The sequence below is a fragment of the Heloderma suspectum genome, chromosome 15 (assembly GCF_057233095.1).
Source record: "Heloderma suspectum isolate Gila_16-S chromosome 15, 16-S_ref, whole genome shotgun sequence".
In the NCBI taxonomy this organism is placed as follows: Eukaryota; Metazoa; Chordata; class Lepidosauria; order Squamata; family Helodermatidae; genus Heloderma; species Heloderma suspectum.
In genome coordinates, this window is record NC_139472.1 from 4,844,940 (window position 1) to 4,859,958 (window position 15,019).

Sequence of the window (15,019 nt, forward strand, 5' to 3'; positions counted from 1 at the left end):
CTGAACCTGGGAACTTCTGTATGCAAAGCGGCAGCTCTGCCACTAAGCTATGGACCAATCCCAGAAGCTGCCTAGTACTGTTGTCCCATAGATGCACCCATTTCAGTGTTGTCTCCCCCAACTGGCAGCAACTGTCCAGGACGTCGCGCAGTTCTATGTCCTGGACTGGTCAACTCAAGGTCCTTGTAGATGTGCTGGGGATGGAATTGGAGACCCCTCTGTGCTACCAAAGGCATGAGCTTCACCACTGAGCAATCTGGCTGCCCACCCAAAGTTGGCTTCCCCAGCCTGGTATCTCCTCCCCCATGCCCACTGCATGTGACTACGTGGGGCCTGCTCAAGATATTTTGCTGCCTGAGATAAAGAATAAGATGGTGCCCCCTCCTGTAGTGTGTAGATAAGGTGACCAGACCGGAAGTTGAGTTTTATCTGAATACTGGCGATGAGGCAGCATCCCCCATAGCATCTAAGGGCAGCAGGCTAGCTTAAGGGACATAGGACAGGTCACGTAGCGCACACACACACACCTCTATCCTCCAGCATCTTGCCACTGCTTCCGCCACCCTCCGTCACCTACCGCCTGAGGCCACTGCTTCACTTTTTCTAATGATAGGGCTGGCCCAGTGATTGTGGCCACCTCCCCATAATGGATGATCAGATAGATGGAGGAACAGAGAAAGCATGTGGAATGAAGAGACAGGTGGACGGGAAAGATGGAGGACATTACGTTGCTCGTCAAAGTAAGTTCCTGAAATGAAGATGAGATCTCCTGGCTTCAGATGTTCCTCACTGGGTAATGCAATAGGAAGTGTGTCATATTGATAGGCTTGGTTCCCTGGGCCAATGCAGAAGCCAAATTCCTCATTTAAGTCCTGCATCACTCTCCGGATAAACCCGCAGCAATCCAGGAAAAGTGGAGATTCGTATTCTGGAGCTGCAGAGAAAAGAAAAGTGAATGTCAGCTGCAGGAAACGGGAAGATGACCAGGCAAAACCGTAACCTCAGTGCAGCATCAACAGCGAAACAGAGCCATGACAGAAGTGGAGGGGAAGCCAGAGAAGCATTCCTGCCCATTAACCATGATGGTTGGGACTGATGGGAGTTGAAGTCCAAAGCATTTGGATGCCACCAGGTTGGGGAAAGCCACTATATTACAATAAAACTGACTGGCGATATTCTGAAAGTAAGAATGACCTCTATTCCACCTCAGCACCCTGTTATTAATAGTATGAACCTCTGTTGTACACAGACACCTTCACATCACCTTTGTTGTCCTTTGTCTATTTTTTTTAAGTATTGACATTTTTATTTCAAACACATTTCAGCCAGTGGCAAAAAAGAATTCTGAAAACAAGCATCAATGATTGGCTTGACCTTTTAGAGCTTTGACCTGTCTCCTCCACTCGTGGTTGAACATAACTCCTGGAAATGTTGCTCTTCATTCAGATTCACAAGCCTTGATACTCACTTCTGATCACTGGAATGAGGATGGCCCTTCATATTTATGTATGTATGTATGTATGTATGTATTACATTTATATCCTGCTTTTTTCCTCCTTAAGGAACCCAAGGTGGCTTACATTATCCTCCTCCTCTCCATTTTATCCTCACAACAACAACCCTGTGAGGTGGGTTGGGCTGAGAGTCTGTGACTGGCCCAAAGTCACTCAGTGAGCTTCATGGCTGAGTGGAGACTAGAACCCGGGTCTCCCGACTCCTAGTCCAACACTCTAGCCGCTACACCACACCGGGCCTCATATGTAAGGCCAAGCAAGAGCGACTTCACCTGATTCCCTCCACCAATTTTGTTTGTATGCAAACCATACAAAGGCTAGGAGCAACTTGTCATTCAAACCACTTCAGAATGTAAAACCCAAACTTTGCTGCAGAATCTCAGTCCCAGGGGCTAAATCCAGCCTTCTGAGGTTCTCTAAAAGCCCCCACCCCCTTTCCTTGGCCCCTCCCTTCCCCCCAATCACCAATCATTTGGTAGTTTCCCAGCTTTTATGGGTACGCCCCAATAGTGGGATTAATCTTTTAGAAATTCCATGAGTTAAAACTCAGGAGGAGTGGAATGTAGAGCAGATTGAACCACAGGAGCAATAACAGAATGGAAGCGGGGCAATTGGCTCATCCCTGTGGTTCTTGAGGGCAGTACAGAAGGCTCATTTTCAGTTTAAAAGTGGTGTGTGTTTTTCCAAAATCAAATAGGCCCAAACTCAGCGCTGGCTCCAGGTTTTGGGGGGCAGATGGGGATTCAGTGAGCCTTCCCCTATTTCCTCTGTCCTCACCCACTTCCTCAGCCTCTGGGCCCAGTTTCGACTACTGTGTAGGGGAAAGATCAATTCCATTCCATTCCATTTATTATATCTCTATGCCGCCCAACAGCTAAACTCCCCAAGAGGTTCACAAAAATCCCTTAATACAACATGATAAAACAAATCTAAAACCTTTAATGTACAAAAACGTGAAACAGTTTGAAAGAGCTAAAAACAATTAATGATGAACTACCAGGTGCTGATAAAATAAAGGTAAAAAAGGTAAAGGTGTCCCCAACCAGTCGTGTCCAACTCTAGGGTGCGGTGCTCATCCCCGTTTCTAAGCCGAAGAGCCAGCGCTGTCCAAAGACGCTTCCGTGGTCATGTGGCCAGCATGACTGAACACCGAGGTGCACGGAACGCTGTTACCTTTCCCGCCGAGGCGGTACCTATTTATCTACTTGCAATTTCTTGCTTTCGAACTGCTAGGTTGGCAGGAGCTGGGACCGAAGACGGGAGCTCACTCCGTCACGCAGCACTCGGGTCTCGAACTGCTGACCTGTCGACCTTCCAGTCTGCAGTCAGCGTCTTAACCACTAAGCCACCGCGGCCTCGTACTGATAAAATAGCTAACACTAAAAAGCCCACCATATGCTCTACCTGGGCGTAGGGGAAAGCCGTAACCTGGTGCCAAAAAGATGACAAAGATGACCTCACTGGGGAGAGCATTCCAAAATGGGTAGGGGGGCCACCATCAAAAAGGCCCTTTCACTTAGTGGCAGCTGGTGACTCCAGTTCCAGAGGGGCCATGATTCCATTCAGGGTTTTAGTTAAAACCAGCCAAAACTCTAATGGCGCTATCCAAGGTGCTGAACCCATTTTGCAGGGGGATAGGGTTCAGCTCCTTGGGTAGCACCTTTCAGCATCTTGGGTAGCACAGTTAGTGTTTTGGCTGGTGGTAACTAAAACCCTGAATGGAATCACAGCCCCTCCGGTACTTGAGTCAGCTGCTGCTGCCGCTCTCACTCCTTGCCCTCCTCCTCTGAGCCTCCCTGGCACTCGGAGGAGGGCCTCTCGTGTTCTTCATAGTGTATAGGTAGGGTCATACCAGGAGAGGTGCTCCACCAGGTATTGTGGGCCTTAGCCGCGTAAGGCCTTATCGGTCAAAACCAGCATCTTGAACTGGGCTTGGAAACACACAGGCAGCCAGTGCAAGCGGGACAGAATTGGTGTCATACGTTCCCTGCTCTCAATACGGACGCCGCAAATTGCACACGCTGCAGCTTCTGAACCATTTTCAAGGGCAGCCCCAATTGAATGGGCAGTAGCTGCTGCACCTTCTTGCTCCTGTCGCTCACTTGTGCTCTCTGTCCAGGGAAGAAGAGGGTGAGCAAGCAGGCAGCAAAAAGAATTGCTGCAGTAGGGCTGACTGGCTCTAAAGGATAGCTGTGGGACCCCTGCAGAGCCGTGGGCCTTGGCAAGTGCCCAACAATGCTGACCTCTGATGCCGGCCCTCCCAAATTTATAGGAAAGGTGCCCCAAACCAGCCGTGGATTTTCTTTGGGGGGCGGGGGGAGGAACCCCATTTTCTTACATCCCTTTGACAGGAAAACAGGGAAAGGAAATGGTCCTTACTTCCAGGTTCATGGTATTTCTTGGCATAAGGCACTCCAGTGTAACTCTTTGCCTGCTCAAGAAATTTCATCCGGAGGTGCCACCGGGCATCTGGGTGCTGCAGTTTTCTTGGTATGGATGCCTTCTTTCCAGGAAGCCTCTGGAATTCCTCCTAAGGCAAGGGAGGAGAAAGAAAACGGAAGCATTCTCACTATCGCTCAGACGTTTGGGGACATTTCCATACATGGCACAAGAAGCACCTATGAGCGTTTCTTTCTCTTGCAATCAGGACCCATCAATCAAAGAGAAATCCAGATTTTAGGTTAGTTGTTGACCCAACAGCCATGCACCCTTTTTGTTTTTTGGCCACTTGTGAACGGACACTCTATTCAATTTCCCTGCACATCCCAGCCTCGCCTAATCATGCAAAGTTTCATGGCACATTTGGTTTAGGCCAAAAATAACCAAAGAATTGTGAGAGGAAGCGGAAGAGTTTCAATAAAATCTAGTATGTTTCTTGGGATTAAGGGGGTTCACACACCATCCCTAATGTTGTACTTCATAGTGAATTATTGACCATCTTTCCACTGTTATTTTACCACCGAACTGTTTTATACTCCCCACTGCCTGGGCAGCTTTTACAGGTTCTGTTCCCTTCTAAGAATGCTGGAGGCTTTGTGATACCTTTGTGAATAATGTCTATTGACAAATATACTGGTTGAGTAGATGGGTCTCGGACTTGACCTTGGGGAAACTGGGGATGGCGACAGCTGACAGGAAGCTCTGGCGTGGGCTGGTCCATGAAGTCACCAAGAGTCAGAAGTGACTGGATGAATAAACAACAAAGATGGCTCACAAGTAGACACATAGGCAGAGTATGATAATGAAGAAGAGAAAAAAGAGAAGGAGCGGGGAGGAGGGGAAGAAGGAGAAGAAAGAGGAAAAAAGAGGAGGAGTAGGTGAAAGGGGGGAAAGAACAGGAGGAGGAGGAGGAAGGGGAGGAGGAAGAAGAAGAGGAGGAGAAGGAGAAGGAGGAGCAAAAGAAGGAAAAGAAAGAGAAGAAAGAGGAGGAGGAGGAGGAGAAGAGCTTCTACTACTCCTCCTTGGGGGAACCCACCAGGGAGTTCATCACTTATGTGTGTGGGCTGCGGGGGGCAACGGAACGACCTTATACCAACTCAGACCCCTTGATCTATCTAGCTCTGCATTGTCAACACTGGGTGGCAGTGGCTCTCCAGTTTTTCAGGCAGGGGCCTTCCTTCCCAGTCCTACTTCTGTGGATTTGTGTAACAGAAGTAAGACACGTCCTCCCGCATAACCCCTTGCAGGTGTCCCCAGGTCCAGATTTGCCTATGTGGTTGCAAGGGAGGGGAGAACATCCTCAAAGGTGGATTTGGCACAGGATGAGCTTCTGGTGGAGGCCACGAGATGGCACTGCAGAGCCACCCGTCTCCTTCCAGCCCACCCAGCGCTCCCAAGTCCCCACTCACTCAAAGCGATGGTTCTGCTCAGCCCATTTCGCGGAGGGCAGAATGTTCCTGGGTCACAGCGCTCACTCTGGCATGGCTCCCCTCTGGAAAGGGGTCACTCACTGCAGGCTTGTTGGCGTTTTCTAGCATTTGCATTTCTTTTCAAATACACCAGTTGAGCATAGGTGGGGTGCACAGCTTAAATGCTCCAACAGACAGCCAAAGATCTTGGATGCTGCTACGACCTCGGGAGGGGGCTCTGAGCTCCCACCCCCCACCCCCTATCCCCTCGCAGTTGCCACAGAAAGAACCATGCTGGCTGCTTCCTGAGGTTGCAAATGCGGCCTTGGAGGGAGAGAAAAGGGGGTGTTTCTGTGGGTGGGGAGGGGAGGGGAAGGCCAAGATACGAGAGATCCTCTCTAGCCCCACCCTCACAGCTCCTCTAGGCAGGCTCAAAGGCCCCCCTAGAGAGAGAAAAATGTAAAGAGGAGAATGGAGTGGCCTCCTTTTTCCAGCAACAGCCCAGCAGGACAAAGGGTACTCTAAATGCATTTGGATAGCTCTAAATGTGTGTTGGAAAAATGCAGGCTCTGAGCTTTAATGGTTCTAAAGCTTTGGTTTGGGGATGGGGAACCAATGGCCCCCTGGGTGTTGTCAGAGTACAACTCCCATCATCCCTGACCATTGGACAGGCTGGCTGGGGTTGATGGGAGCTGGAGTCCATGAACATTCAGAAGGACACAGGTTTCCCACCCTAGCTTTAATTGGTCAGTAGGAGCCCAACCTTATTAAAGAAGGGCCAATTTTAATGGGTAAGGCCGCAAGTTAAGCCTCACACGCAACCTTCCATCTTTTATTTTATTTTAGTTATTTACTTGAAGCTACTTTGGTTCTAGTGCATTAGAGAAAGAGGAAATAAAGACAAAAAGTGTTAAAGATGGCCCCTCCATTCAACAAGGACAGGTAACTTTGTTAAATTGTACAATGTATTGTGTTCAGGCAAAGGGAATTAACTGTGCGCTGTTCCCTTAAGTACAGCACCGCCTCTAGATTCCCCCGCCCCGCCCCGGTCCCTCTTCCTTTGGACCAGGAGATGTCCTGCTGCAGGCCTGTACTAAGAGCCCTTCTAGGGGCTTGTAAAAAACCCTATGTAATAAATCTGTTACACTACCAATGCCTGTGTGCAGCCTGCAATCAATATTCAAGGTGCCACAGACAACATATATGTGTACATTTCTGTCAATATCTCAAATAGGTATCTTAATGGGGGCTTGGGGAATAAAAATATATTGAAATTCATCAATTGACCGTTTTAAATGAATTGACTTAAAAGTCAGATGATTAATCACCCCAGCATTTAATAAATTGACCACCCAGGGGAAAGTCTTTCTCTTTCTTCCATTCTTTCTTTCTTGTCTGAGATTTGCCCTCAGATTCAAATAAACCTGCTTTGTTCTCCTTTTCTCCATTCTGATTCTTTTTTCTGCTCTCCTGCTCTGCCCTCTCCCCTCTCATGCTCCCATCTTCTCCATTCTTTTATATTCCCTTCCTCTTCTCCCCTCCCCACCCCCTCCTTTTCATTCTGTTATTTTGTCCTCCTAAATCAGTGCTGAGCACAGACAGCAATCTTCTGGATTTTCAGCAGCATAAGTCTGTATTACTTTCTCTTTCTTTCACAGCCTAAGGTTTCTTATTTCACTGTACAAAGAAAACTGAGAAATTGAGAGAGAGGGAGAGGGAGAGGGAGAGGGAGAGGGAGGGAGAGGTGAGCTAAAAATGATGCATTTGCCCTGGTCTTGGATTTTCAAGGGAAATTGATAGGATACAGTATTAGGTCAGTTTTGTGAAAATGGCAAAACACGTGAAAACTGGCGGGTGTGATGGGGAAAGAGCCTCACAAGATTTCCCATGGCTCCCCAGCTGCAGAAGCATGTCCCGGCCAGCCAACAGGCCAGAGAGGTTTAAGCAAGATTAGAATCCAGTGTACAAAGGAAAGGCGGGGGGGGGGGGCGAAACCGCACAGCACTCTGATGTTCCTGCCTTGCTCTCTGCTCAGGTTCCTGGCAGCCACAGGTTAAAATCTCGGCCGCTCTGTTTATCAGGGAGTCACCTGCCAGCTCCTGCCTCCTGGCAGCTTCACACGGCTCCTATTCCTACGGGGTGCAGCTTCATAGCAACCGATACACGTCACCTGATGCCTGTAATCACAACGGTTTGGGGCGGTGGCAAGGGGCAGGGAGCAGCAGGAAGAAGGCAGGGAGAAAAGCAGGTGTCTGTTTCCTAGAACAAGCCCCCCCCCCCCACATACACACACCCTAAAGTTTGCTTTCACACATTGCTATCGATGGGCCTATTTTCTGGTAGCTCTCGCTGGTAAATCGCTAAAAAGGTATGAAGGGCCCTGCTGCATCAGACCAAAGTGGGGGTGCAGTAAGGTAATTCTAGACTGTGGACATCATTGTCTTCCTGGAGGTGGGCTCTTTTGATGGGAATGTGTTCAAAATATGGCAAACCAGTCCTGCTACGTTTGGACGCCCCTCCTGCTCATCCCGCTGAGTGGTACCCGCGACTGCTGCCCCAAACTCCTGCCTCGATGGCACCACTGGGCCAAAAGCCCAGGCCAGCATGCGATTTCCCACAGTGGCCGACCAGCTGCTTCCGAGAAACTCACCGAGCCGGCCGTGAAGGTGGCAGCCTAATTCAGCCTTCCCCAGCCTGGTGCCCTTCAGATCTTTTGGACTACGACTCCTAGCATTCTTCGCCATTGACCAGGCTGGCTGGGGCTGATGGGAGGTGAAGTCCAAAAGATCTGGTCAGCACCAGGTTGGGGAAAGGAGTCCTTTTGAACAACCAGGGACTATATGCAGTCATCATGTAGCATCATTCCCAGGTGGCTTCTGGGAAAAACATGGGTGGCCCCCAGCCAGTAGCTTTCTTTGGGTGAAATCCAACATAAGCCCTACTTAGAGTAGACCCACTGAAATGAATGAGACTTACGTTAGACATGACTAACTTAAGTCCCATGCATTTCAATGGGTCTACTCTACGTAGGGCTTATGTTGGCTTTTGCCCATTGCCCCCCAGTAAACCTCAATTTTAGTTGTATTTTATCCCCCCCCCCCCCATTGCTGAAATCCCTCCATTTTTGTCTTCTGCAAATAGGGTAGTGTGTGTGTGGGGGGGGGAGAGAGAAAGGTTATTTCAGCCTAGCCCTATGGACCTGAATTTCACTGATTCCAAAGCCAAGAACTAGGAACTGAGATTTAGTGCCTGAGTTTGCTTCCCCCCCCTCCTTCCCACTCCCTTTCCTTTTGTGCTTTGTCTTTCAGATTGTAAGACTGAGGGCAAGGACTGTCTTATGGATCCCAGTAACCCACTGTGTAAAGTTGTTTTGTTACGTTTTTAACTGCCAACATTTTCCAAAGGCACCACTTGCCCTAAAACAATTTTACAAAGGCAAAAAAAAGGGACCCTGACCTTGACCCTGATTTACTGGGGCCCAGGAACCAGAAAATACAGACATGAGTGTCTGTCCCTAGTTCAACCTCTGCGGCAGCAGCTTGCCCCCCAACAGAGCACCAGCACTATGACATCCCTGCTCCTATGAGCAGCGCTATGGCAGCATCGATGGACTGGTGTTTGGCAGGGAAGGAGCAGGGAGGAGGTCCGTCGGCATGGGAGACTCTGGGCAGCATTGTCCCTTGGTTGCCACTTCCCTTGTTTCGGAGCCTCCGGTTTCCCCGACTGGCTCCACATCCACCTTTCCCCAGCAGCCTGGCTTCCTCTTGGCTCTCGGCTGCCGCTCCACAAGCTGGAACCTGTTCCTTGGCGCCGCCGGAGCGGATTTGGAGTGATGTCAGGGAAAGGTAGGATAACCCCACCCAAGGTTGCGGCTGTGGCTGGGAACAGCCGAGGGAGAGGGAGGGAGAGAAGGACTCACAACTGGCTTTCCAACCAAAGCCCCTTCCCTGCTTCTTTCGCTGCCAGCAACGCAGGGCAACGGTTCTGTCGGGGCCGAGCCAGGGCTCGGAGGCAGCCGTCCGCCCCGATCTCAGCGGCGTGAGCCTGAACTGCAACAGGCAGCCAGGAAAGAGCAGAAGGCCGGGTTCAGGACTGGGGCCGCCACCACCCAGAACCCTGGGCTGTCACAGGACCATCCATGATTTGAAGGTGTCCTCTATTCGAAAAGGTGCCGGGTCCAAGTCCACTTTCAAGACAAAGTACCCTCAGAATCGTTGCCCATCCTCCTCAGTTAGCACTTGGACCGAGCAGGTAGGCCTGAGGTCTCCTGGTCAGAGTCACCTGCGCTACGGCACGCCGTGCTGCCATTCTATTCGAATTATATCAGTTCTGTCTCAACGTCCATCTACGCATATCAATTAGCATATCCAAATCTTATGCAAATCGCTGCTCTCTGCTTTGGGCACGCATTTCTTCTTTTGGTGCGGTTCATCGCTGGCCGCCCCATGCCGATGTCTGCACTGCCTTGCCCCCTAAGTGGCACCAGGTGTCTGGGCCTAGCCTCCATTTTAATTTCCTCTCCTCGCCGCCACTCCTGCTGTGTGAAGCTGGGGGCGGTGAGGAATAGAAGGGGGAGAAAATCATAGACCTCAGGAGCAGGGAGGCCCTTTGGCGGTACCAAACTGGTTCCTGTTTTCATCTGTGAAATGTGCGCGTGCACGTGGGGTGATCTTAGGCAAGGAACCGACTTCCCAAGATGGTTGTGAGGATCAAAATGGGTAATGGGGTTAAATATTAAAGGTGCAATCCTATGCACATTTAGAAAGAAAAAGGTCCTACAACTCCCAGCGCTGCTGACTGGGGAATGCTGGGAGTTGTGGGACTTTTTTTTCTGTTGAAACTTGTATGGGATTGTGCCCTAAAGCAGGTGTTGGCAACTTGTGGCTCTAGGATGTAGTAATATCAGATGGAGAGGGAGAAAGCCCTCTGCCTGCAGTCACTTCAGATCTCCGGCAAAAGCATTTTGTCCCTTCCCTGGCAGCCCACTGGGTGAGGAAGAAGAGAGGGAGAGAGAAAATGGGGCATCAAAGAGAGAGGGGGTGCCAGAAAGGGGGTGTGTGTGAGAGAGAGCAAGGAAAAGAAAGAAAGAAAGAAAGAAAGAAAGAGAGGGGGGTGTCAGTGGGAAAGAGAGAGGGGGTGTCAGAAAGTGAGAGGGGTGTCAGAAAGAGAGAGAGAGAAGAAAGAAAGAAAGAAAGAAAGAAAGAAAGAAAGAAAGAGAGAGAGAGAGAGAGAGAAAGAAAGGGTGTCAGAGAGAAAGAGAGAAAGGCGGTGTCAGAAAGAGAGGGGGGTGTCAGAAAGAGAGAGAGAGCAAGCAAAGAAAGAAAGAAAGAAAGAAAGAAAGAAAGAGAGAGAGAGAGAGAGAGAGAGAGAGAGAAAGGGAGTGTCAGAAAGAAAGAGAGAAAGGGAGTGTCAGAAAGACAAAAGAGAAAAGAGTTTTCAGTAAGAGAGAAAGAAAAGGGGTGGCCCCCCCGCTCACGTTTGGCTCTTACTCTGCCCACCACTGGTGTAGGCCTCTGGCAGATTACCCCCCAAAGATTGTGCTTCCCCACCTAGCATTAAATGGCAAAACCTATACAGAACCTGGCCCCTCTACTGGAGGCAAAAGGAGAGGCATGCCTGCTCTCTTCCCTAAGAGCATTCACGTCTTCCATTGCTCCTCTCTCCTCCTCCCGGCGGGCGTGGGGACTCCAAAAGCCTGCCTGGCACTGGGTGCCTGCCCGGCGGCTCCTTCCTCAGCCTTGCATCTGCTCTGCTGCTGTGTGAGGTTGAAGCAGCCTGTGCGAATGGGAAGGTTCCTATCCAGGCTGTGCGGGAGGAGGACAGAGGCAGCCTGGCGATCCCAGAGATGACGTCTCCGAATAACTTGTGACAAAGCAGTTCCCAGGTCAAAAAGCACATCCCCCAAATTCATGTGTTGGGGGGAAATGCGTACAGTCGAAATGCAAACGCGCTCCCTCTGGAAGATCAGGCCCGTAGTTGGAGGTACTCCTAGTCATAGATCCATCATTGTGGCTGGAAGCCCAAGCGGCCGGGACGACTGGGAGTGCCTTTCACCAGCTTCGGCTGGTTCGCCAGCTACGGCCTCTCCTGGACAGGGACAGCTTGGCCACAGTGGTACCAGCGCTAGCAACCCCAAGGCTGGATTACTGCAGCGCGCTCTCTGTGGGGCTGCCCTTAAGGATGCTCCGGAAGCTGGAGCTAGTGCGGATCACAGCAGCTCAGCTGTTGTCGGGAGCTGCCCCTTGCCAGCATGCAGCTCCTTTGAGGAGGGAACTGCACTGGCTGCCTGTTCTCTACCAGGCCAGGCTTAAGGTTTTGGTACTAGTGTATAACACCCTAAGCAACTTGGGACCAGGTTACCTGAGAGAGCGCCTTCTCCCTTACAACGTGCCTGGTCACTGAGGCCATCCGAGGGCTTGCTCCTGGTGGATCCACACGGACCTATGGCCCAACTGGAGTCCACCAGGAGAACAGCCTTCAGTGTGGTGGCCCCCTTTCTCTGGAACTCCCTGCCCCTGGAGGCCAGGCAGGCACCAACAATGCGCTGTTACCGGCGCCTCTTGAAAACAGCGCTGTTCCAGGAGGCATTCCGTAATTGATCGGTCACGGTTTCTAGTGGCATTCTGTTTTTAAAATAGGATAATTTTAATCTGGTGATTTAATTTTTTTTATCCTTTTACTGTTTTATCTTTTGTAGTCACTGCTCCAATATCTGTTCTAGATGTGGAGTAGTATAAAATATTGTAAATAAATAAATAAATAAATTTCCACGCCACTTTTTGTTTAACTGTGAAAAATTGGACTTGTGATTGAACATGTGGAGAACTGACGTGGGCCAGAAACAGACAGATCTGTCCATGCCCAGCAGGGGTTCATTGTGGCTACATAGGGGTGAGGGAAAAGAACTTCACACATTTATTTATTTATTTATTGCATTTATACCCCGCCTTTCTCCCTCTCGCAAGGAACTCAAGGCGGCTTACATTATCCTCCTCCTCACCGTTATATCCTCACAACAACAACCCTGTGAGGTAGGTTGGGCTGAGAGTCTGTGACTGGCCCAAAGTCACCCAGTGAGCTTCCATGGCCAAGTGGGGACTAGAACCCGGATCTTCCGGCTCCCAGTCCGTCACTCTCACCACTACACTACACTGGCTCTCTGGCACATGCGCAGAGGCACCCTTTTCCTCCCGATTTCTTCCCATCATCCAAAGCTGAGCTTCCAGGACATTTGAGATCCAACTTCCCCAGCAAAACGAAAGCACTGAAGCTCAGTTTGGACAAATCCATCTTAATCACACGTTGGGGGATGGAAAGGCAAACACCACGTAAGTGCAACCTGTGAATATTTGAACATCCTCTCTTCTTTATTATTTCTGCAAATTGCTGGTTGATTTGGACTCGACAGCCTGCTTTTTAACAGCGTTTCCATTATTATTTTTAAAAGATACTGCTCTGGGCACACGCTGGCTCCTAACCAAATACACACCCCAAATACAAACATTTTATGCTGCTAGAATTCAGGCCAGGGCTCAGGGGGAGGTTCCTCCTCCTCCCCCTGAACATCTTGGGAGATGTAGTTTTCAAGGCCACTTTTTGCTCTGGCCCCACACACATATAGCGTCAGCCCTGGCCACTGACGCCATATGGACCCAAACACAAAAAGGGGTCCCCGTCCCTGGTCGAGGAAGCGTGCTTAGGACTGCAACCTTATAGTGCAAAAATGATGCACTGTTTACTCTGAAGTAAGGCCCTCTGTGTTTAGTGGTGCTTACTCCCAGGTAAGTGTACATAGGATGGCAGGCCGAGGTATTTCAAAGCTGGGTCGGGGTTAGCTTCCACTGCCTCATGTAAAAGTCTCCTCCATTTTGTATTCTCCTCTCTCTCCTTTTTACATTATGCGATTTGTGGTGTGTGTGTTTTTTGAGATATTTCAAACTGCAAACCCCGCTTTAGGCAATTTCTTGCTTTGTCTTTTTTACTGGCCTTTTAAAGATTGTAAATAGGTAAAAAGAGTCGATAAGACGTTGACGACAATGAAGAAACAATGAAAGAAATTATCCCACAATTGAGAGCTCCACCACTTCTAAAAATGTTGATTTGTACGGCTTTGCCAGAGAGAACAAAAGCGAAGATTGCATGCGAGTCAAGGGGGACGCAGGCATCCGGAGCTGATGCTCACAGCCTTGGCTGCTATTACTTTTCCACTGTCCTTCATTTTCACCTGTCACAGAACAATCCCTGCGTGTAAAGACGGGTGACCTTGTGGATCATGGAGCGATCAGCAAAACCAGACAGAGAAGTCTCCTTTTCGAGAGTCATCGCAGCCGAGGGGGAAGACGCTTCATTTCCAAACTGTTCAATCCTGTACCTGGATCTCGTCCTCACCTCTTAGCCCCAGGTATGTTGAGGCTAGTTGGTGCGGCCGCATCAGCAGCTAAGAACATAAGAAGGGCCATGATGGATCAGACCAAGGGTCCATCTAGTCCAGCATTCTGTTCACACGGTGGCCAACCAGCTGCCCACAGGAAACCCACAAGCAGGACAGGAGTGCAACAGCACCCTCCTGCCCATGTTCCCCAGCAACTGGTGTGCATAGGCATATTGCCCCTGAGACTGAAGGTAGCATAGAGGCATCAGGACCTGTAGCCTTTGATAGCCTTCTCCTCCATGAACTTGTGCAATCCCCTTTTTAAACAGTCCGTGTTGGTGGCCATCACTATACCCTGTGGCAGCAAGTTCCACAGTTTAACCAGGCACTGTATGAAAAAGTCCTTCTTTTTGTTTGTCCTGAATTTACCACCAGGGATATCCAATGCGACCTGGCCCTTTGGGGGTTCAGCAGACTTCCGCCACCCGCCAAAGGTTTACCCTGAACTCCGGTCCTTTTTGTAGATTTCTCGTCACCCTCAGCTCCTATCCCGTGCTTTTCCATTCACCAAACGTATGCAAATCAATAAACTGAATGAGTTTATGCGTTCTATACAAGCCTATGACTTTTCCAACACTCCACCTCTCACACTTTGATTCAGCCACACACAATTACTGCCCCATTTTATGCAAATCCTCCTGTGGTTTCGACAGCCTGGAAAGTCCCTTCCTCCTTTTATTTTTAGCTGATAGGCAAGTCTGTTATCATGACAGTCTCTCCATTAGCAGGGGACAACTCAGTCTTTTCCTGCACTGACCAGTGGCCACAGTGTCTGCTCTGGGTTTGTGAGCGCCCCTGGGGAAGACACCCTCCATGGGCCACTCCCTCACTGAGTCTGCCTTCTCGCTGCCATTGTCACCAGCTGCTCTTCCTCTTCCTCCTCCTCCTCCTCATGGCTCCCGCTTGCTGGCGTAACAGGCAGAGAGCCCGGGAGCAAGGAGGCCGTGGCATCTGCTGCTGCTCCTTCTCACCACCTCCATTGTCTGGGCCAGAGCAAGACAAGAGGCAGGTGAACAAGCAGGTTACAAAGGTGAAGACGAGGAGCAACTCCAGGAGTTCTTGCCAGTGGGTCCCTGCTGGGGTGTGGGCCCTCAGCAGGTGCCCCACCGTGCCTACCCTTGACGCCAGCCCTGAGTGACCATTGTCCTATATATACTAATAGAGAACTCATTGTCTGGGTGCTGATTCTTATTCTTATTCTTATTAAATTTATTAATCGCCCGTCT

The 15,019-nt window shown here is 50.0% G+C and overlaps 2 protein-coding genes across 3 annotated transcripts in view; one reads left to right on the forward strand and one right to left on the reverse strand.

The window, feature by feature from the left end:
• Positions 1–15,019, reverse strand: part of TTLL10 (tubulin tyrosine ligase like 10) — a 122,537-nt gene that overhangs the window by 65,926 nt on the left and 41,592 nt on the right. For both annotated transcript variants that reach the window (XM_084821902.1, XM_084821901.1), the window contains exons 2-3: positions 3,894–4,044; positions 728–934 (exon numbers count right to left, since the gene is read on the reverse strand). In XM_084821902.1, coding sequence (XP_084678028.1) covers positions 728–934; positions 3,894–4,044 — 358 coding nt within the window. The remainder of the gene's footprint in view (positions 1–727; positions 935–3,893; positions 4,045–15,019) is intronic.
• Positions 9,130–15,019, forward strand: part of LOC146335229 (uncharacterized) — a 31,040-nt gene continuing 25,150 nt past the window's right edge. Inside the window, exons 1-2 of the mRNA XM_084821904.1 lie at positions 9,130–9,207; positions 13,596–13,763. Coding sequence (XP_084678030.1) covers positions 9,195–9,207; positions 13,596–13,763 — 181 coding nt within the window. The 5' untranslated portion in view covers positions 9,130–9,194. The remainder of the gene's footprint in view (positions 9,208–13,595; positions 13,764–15,019) is intronic.